This window comes from Sebastes fasciatus, chromosome 9 (assembly GCF_043250625.1).
Source record: "Sebastes fasciatus isolate fSebFas1 chromosome 9, fSebFas1.pri, whole genome shotgun sequence".
NCBI classification, from domain to species: Eukaryota; Metazoa; Chordata; class Actinopteri; order Perciformes; family Sebastidae; genus Sebastes; species Sebastes fasciatus.
Window position 1 is genome coordinate 16,034,488 of NC_133803.1, and position 6,499 is coordinate 16,040,986.

The window sequence follows — 6,499 nt, forward strand, 5'->3', positions numbered from 1 at the left end:
TTAAAAAAAACCCTGAGGCCTGTGGGATTGCGGGCGACCCGACCTAATTCACTGTTTAGAAAACTAGAAAACGTAAGCGATCCATTGGTAACATCAATGCCATGATAGCTTGTCAGGAAGGAGGCTAGATAATGCTCCAAAGTAGTCTAAATTTTGGCGAGGAAAACCTGGCATGGAGATTTTCAAAGGGGTCCCATGACCTCTGACCTCAAGATATGTGAATGAAACTTAGTTCTATGGGTACCCACAAATCTTCCCTTTACAGACATGCCCACTTTATGATAATCACGCGCAGTTTTGGGCAGTTTTTGAATGAAGTGAATAGGATAAACGGCTACAGATAATGGATGGATGTTTATTTCTGATTTATGGATAGAATAGACACAGTGCTGAGCTGCATCTCAAATCAATCTTCAGGTTCCCGGCTTTCAGGTGATGTACACAACTTCTATGTGACATCTACTGCTGACCTGCTACAACAAGATAAAGTAATATATTAAGTTGCTTGCTGGTCAAAGATGCGACTTTATTAAATATGCATTCCATCATTTTTGTTGTACTTTGGAACGTCCATCTCAAGAAATGATCCTCTGGTGATGAAGCTATTCACTCTGTTTGTAGATCACAATGTATGTCTTCCCACAACATCCTAGTGGTAAAACAAGGAAAAGGAAAGCAGCAGCAGGTAAGAAAGAGTCACGATTCTCTGAGTCAAGTGTCACAGTACTGTATGTGCAATATAACATGTACCGTCTTATGGCCTTGCTTGCTTTCTCTCTGTCTAGCACCATGTTGATGTAATTTTCCAGATCCTGGAGGGGAAAAATACAGAGTAAAAAACATGATCCACTATTACATAGCAGGACATGCATTTCAAATCTGTAATATTTAAAAATGACGATATGGTAGGAAAGAGGTCAAACTCCCTTGCCTTGTTGGTAGTCTGCAGACGGTCATTTGAGACTATCAGTCTCACTATCTCTGCCTGGAAGCAAACAAAAAAAAAATGCAGGCATATGCATTTTTAGCAATCACACTTCCTGCTTTCATTTTATTTATGAAAGAGTGTAAAATTGATGCTCAATCTGATGCAACAGTCAAGCTGTGCTGTTCATATACCTGTGAGGAACAGGGCACAATATACGAGTATGAGCACACAGTTTATCTCTAAGCACCTTTAGGTCTTTGATGCATCCTTCAGTGGCCGTGATTGTATCAGAGGACACCAGCTTCTCCTTAATCTCCTCCTCCAGCTGTTGGATCTCCCGCCACGTGTTCAACACCTCCAGCCTCTTGGATTGGAGACTGTCGGTGTGGCTGACGGCAGTTCCTCTGTCCTGCAGCTCTGACAGAGATGTATCTGTCCAAACACAGAAGAGCCTAGTATGAATGTACTATATGATGTATATGTACTTGTACATACACACCCCTGCAGACATTATAAAGTCACAGCTGACTCACTGAAACTACAAAAGTCTCTTTATGCCTGTTGGCATGACAAAGTCATTATTTGTTCAGGCTGTCCACATCAGAGACACAGGACAGTTAAAAGTTAGCATGTGCTGCTGCCTGTGGGGTAATATACAGCAAATGCTTAGAAGTGGTTTACCAATGATTAGATCTACCAGGGTAGTCTTGAGACTTACGCTTCATGTCGCTGTCCTCTGGGCCTGTGATAGCTGGAACATTCTGTGATTCATTTCGGACTCTGAGGGTAAAAAGAAACAAACATGCTGAATATAATGAGACAGTACATAATTATATATACTTTTGTTTTGGTAGACAGATCCTTGCAGTACTGTTTATTCTCCTCCAGAGCTCTTCTGGCCTCCTGCTCCAGCCTGAAAACCTCTTTTACAGTATCTTCCAACTCCATTTGCTTTACTTTGCTACTGCCAAGATCTTTGAGTGAAGTATCCAGCGACTGTAACAGAACAACAACAAAAACATATTAACACTTGTATTGTTTATGACAAATGCAAAAGATGCTCGAGAGAAATGCTTGTTCTGTGACTAAGTGATTATGACTGCAAAATGATTTGAGGCTCCAAGACAAACAACTCTCTGACCCCACAAACATATTGTGCAATGTCAAAAATACATGAAGTTATACTCTGAAAAAAGATCCCATTGCCAGCAGCCCAGAGGTCAGTTTCTAATGGACAAATACCATGAATATGAATGACAGGCCCTGTGACAAGAGTTACTTTTGACCCTTTGAACTGTGACTTAACTATGTAATGTTACATTACAAAGACTTTGTAAATTCAACTTTGCGCTAATGTTTCTCCTTTTAGAAGATGGAGACAGTATGAAAAGCAATTTCCAGACTTTGAAAGTGCCTGAGCTTGATAATCCATCAAAGTAAACATGAAGCCATTACTGTATGTTAAACTCGCTGGTAATCAGCTGACACAAACAGAAGGGGAGTCGAGGTTTTTGACAGGAAATGAGGCCAGAAAGTCACATCCATGTCTCAGATTATCTTCTTTTTATAGGTCTTGTGTATTTATTTGAATACATAATGAGTAGTGTGCTTTACCACGTCATGTAGTAATGGTTGAGAAGCCATCAAGTGGTTGACATACAAATCGTAATCTGTCTGGAAGAAAAAAGAAAACGTTATTTCAATCTTTGCACTTTTTTTTTAATGTATCTTTGTAGATGAAATTAAAACTGAAATAGTGGAAATAATAATATACTTTGATTTACTGCTCATGGGTTCGACACACTATTTTAACCTACACAAGTGTGAGGAAGCGCCAACTCCCTCACTATCTAGCCTTTTGTTAAGAAAGGTGGATCACACAGTTTTCTTTGTCTTCTTTATAGTTAAATAATACATTGACAAAGAATTGTACTCAGCATTAGAGTTAAGTTTATTTCTTAAAAATGTATGAAATGACATGCTGTAATAAAAATCATAACCTGTCAAAGTTTGAGGCCTTTCAGGAAGATTTTGAGTCCTTTGTGGAATCCATCTTGAGCTTAAACAGGGAGCACGCCTCAACAGTAGCTCTCTCATGTGGTGTGTGAATAGGCGGATTCTCAGGTTTGATTGGATATTGACTGTGTGATGAAATTATAGCTAATTAAGCTAAATACTGGATTATGTACAAATAATTTGTTTCTTTTGAATGTACCGCTTTTATGTCAATATACTGTAGGATTTATTGAGGCCTAGTTGGTAGAGTTAGTAAAGAAAACATTGTATATGTGTTGTTAATCCTGTCAACTCTCAGTTTTAAAGTTCTCACCTGATAGGCCAGTTTGAACTGGAAGGGAGGGCTCTCAGGTTATATCGTTTTTCAAAGAGCAGCACCAGAGCAGTTGTGAGCTTTGTGAAGACAGAGGATTTTTCCCTCCCTGTATTTTTCCTTTGTTTCATGTTTTTTGAGACAGAAAATGAAAGTCTGCCTTATTTTTTCCGCACACTTCCCTGCCAGCGCGATGTTTTGTCTTCCTAACATCTCACCTTGCTATTCTGCACCTCACCTTACAACAACAAGCTTGCATTACAGCTGATGGTGGAAACTGTTGATATTTATTATAAACGTCTATCATACATATCCAGCTACTGTGTGTTAAATAATACACATTTTCCAAGTTACTGTAATATTTTAGCTACTGTTAAATCATTTGTACATATTGTGTTTGTGCCCTCGTACACGATAATCAAAAGTACTCATTCCTGTAGTTTTATGCTGTCGAATAATAAACCAGCGATTTCGGCTGCATGACAACCTCACTGTTCGCTCATTACAACAGGATTGTCAAGCAATTATCGGTTTAATTTCTATTTTGTTATATATATATAATAGTGCAATGCAAAATTATGAACATGCAAAGCAGTTTTACTGACAGCGTGAGCAAAGCTATGTGCAAAAAAGAAACTCGAATGACCCTGAAACTTATGAATGAGCAGCAATGCAACCGTTGACCTCTGATGACCTGCCCCCAGACGCATCATGACCAGGTTCCAGCGGTTGCTCTACTTCCGCTCGCTACACCAGGGACTCACTCTCTCTTGGCTCTAATAGAACTGAAATGCGTCTGACGGCACATGCTAAAAATGTGCTAGTGGGTACAGAGGAAATGGAAAAACCTTAATTTCCCTCAGGATGCGTCCAAATACTGGTGAGCCTTCACATACATCATCAAAGACGTCACTGAACACCGCAAGGCGGTCTCTGCTGGGCCAGCTTTGCGCTGACAACCTCCTCAGCTCCTGGGTACGACAGGAACACACAAAACGTTAGCAAGTTAAGATGTGAGTGAGAATCTGTAAAATTGACATGTTAGAAAGAAAATGTAAAAAAAAAAAAAGTGCAATTACATTGTCATGGTTTTTGTGGCCATTCTCACCTTTTGTAGTTTCCTCTCGTGCATTTCAGCAACATTAACTATGAATTGCCTGCCAAACCGTTGTTTCATCTTTAGCTGGCCTTCAGTATTCAGGCCTTTCTGGTCACAATGCTGCTTCCCCTCCGGATCAGATGGAGAGTTGGACTCTCTCTGGGCGAAGGCTCTCGGCTGGACCGGCAGAGAGTTTGAGGACTGGTTAACTATCTTAGGTAGACTTATACCTTCAGGTTCGTCTGCATATGATGAGCAATCTGCAGCCTGATCTTGTCTTGACCTTGACCTTGAGACTTCAGACTCTCTTATCCGTGTCTGCCGGGGTGTCAGAGGGTTCGTGGTTTCTTCTAGGCTCTGAGGCATCCCCCAGAAAGACTGCTTTGTCTCCTCGTGAGGCTGACTCTGGTTCAGGCTGCGGGGCCCAAGATGACCTGAAGAGTAGGTCTCGATATCAGCCCTCTGACCAGCTTCAGCAGCCTGCAGCAGCCTGTGGATGTCACTCCTAAAGCACGCAGGCGTTGGCCTACTACTGCTGGACATGGCTATGACGGCACAAAATAAATCATTGCAAAGTTTGTTGAAAGACACACAAGGTGACAATACATTTCCTATATTAAGCAGCAGAATATAAATAAATAAATATAACCCAAAATGACATTGAATTTCTATAAACTGCATTTACTTAGTTGGCGCTTTTATCCAATGTGCTTCACAATTAGATAGATAGATAAATAGATAGATAGTAACTTTATTGATCCCGAGGAAAATACAAGTTTCCTGCAAAACATGTTAGTAAAAAGGCAGTAAAAAAGTTAGTAGTACAAAGTACAAAAAAATATGCCAGATATAAAAATACAAGGAGATGAAGAAAACTGTTAAAACTGAATATAGTGCAGGGTAACAGCTGTGATACACGACTATTAAAAAAGTGAATATAGTGCAGAAAAGACTGTAAAAAAGTGAGAATAGTGCAGAAGAGACTGTTAAAAAGTGAATATAGTGCAGAAGAGACTGTTAAAAAGTGAATATAGTGCAGAAGAGACTGTTAAAAAGTGAGTATAGTGCAGAAGAGACTGTTAAAAAGTGAATATAGTGCAGAAGAGACTGTTAAAAAGTGAGTATAGTGCAGAAGAGACTGTTAAAAAGTGAATATAGTGCAGAAGAGACTGTTAAAAAGTGAATATAGTGCAGAAGAGACTGTTAAAAATGAATATAGTGCAGAAGAGACTGTTAAAAATGAATATAGTGCAGAAGAGACTGTTAAAAAGTGAATATAGTGCAGAAGAGATTGTTAAAAAGTGAGAATAGTGCAGAAGAGATTGTTAAAAAGTGAATATAGTGCAGAAGAGATTGTTAAAAAGTGAATATAGTGCAGAAGAGACTGTTAAAAAGTGAATATAGTGCAGAAGAGACTGTTAAAAAGTGAATATAGTGCAGAAGAGATTGTTAAAAAGTGAATATAGTGCAGAAGAGACTGTTAAAAAGTGAATATAGTGCAGAAGAGATTGTTAAAAAGTGAATATAGTGCAGAAGAGACTGTTAAAAAGTGAATATAGTGCAGAAGAGACTGTTAAAAAGTGAATATAGTGCAGAAGAGATTGTTAAAAAGTGAATATAGTGCAGAAGAGATTGTTAAAAAGTGAATATAGTGCAGAAGAGATTGTTAAAAAGTGAATATAGTGCAGATGAGACTGTTAAAAGTGAGTATAGTGCATTATTATCTGTCCGGCAGACCGTCCTCCTTTGTCCCTAGAGATTAGGCCTAAATAGCATGAAATAGGTGAATAACAATGAACTCAGCAATATCTGAATAAGACTTTCCTGAAAAAAAAGACTGAGGTAAAGTAACATCAAACTAATATTATTCTTAATCCTAAAATCAGATTGCCACAATCAAGAGTCTTTGTGTCTAACAGTGCTTGATATTTAGCTTTTACATTATTTTAAAATATTGCTAAAAAGCTGTTTAAACTTGTGAACACAGCAGACATACAGAAACCCTAAATAATAACCCACCTTGTTATTGTAGGTCTACTTTTGTGCAGTCACCACAAAAAACAAACTTTCTTCCTGACCACAACAGTCTCTTCTTGGCTCGGTTGCCAAGGAGACCGACGCGCGTAATGCCTGCGTTGCGTTC

At 38.9% G+C, this 6,499-nt stretch overlaps 1 protein-coding gene across 1 annotated transcript; it reads right to left on the reverse strand.

The window, feature by feature from the left end:
* Nucleotides 1-532: 532 nt before the first annotated feature.
* Nucleotides 533-6,499, reverse strand: LOC141774008 (uncharacterized). Its single transcript, XM_074646265.1, has 9 exons — nucleotides 6,376-6,499; nucleotides 4,366-4,901; nucleotides 4,106-4,228; nucleotides 2,543-2,602; nucleotides 1,800-1,924; nucleotides 1,647-1,708; nucleotides 1,176-1,360; nucleotides 751-985; nucleotides 533-649 (listed from the first exon to the last, which is right to left on the reverse strand). The coding sequence occupies exons 2-8, from the start codon at nucleotides 4,897-4,899 to the stop codon at nucleotides 782-784; spliced, it is 1,293 nt and encodes a 430-aa protein (XP_074502366.1). The 5' UTR covers nucleotides 4,900-4,901; nucleotides 6,376-6,499; the 3' UTR covers nucleotides 533-649; nucleotides 751-781.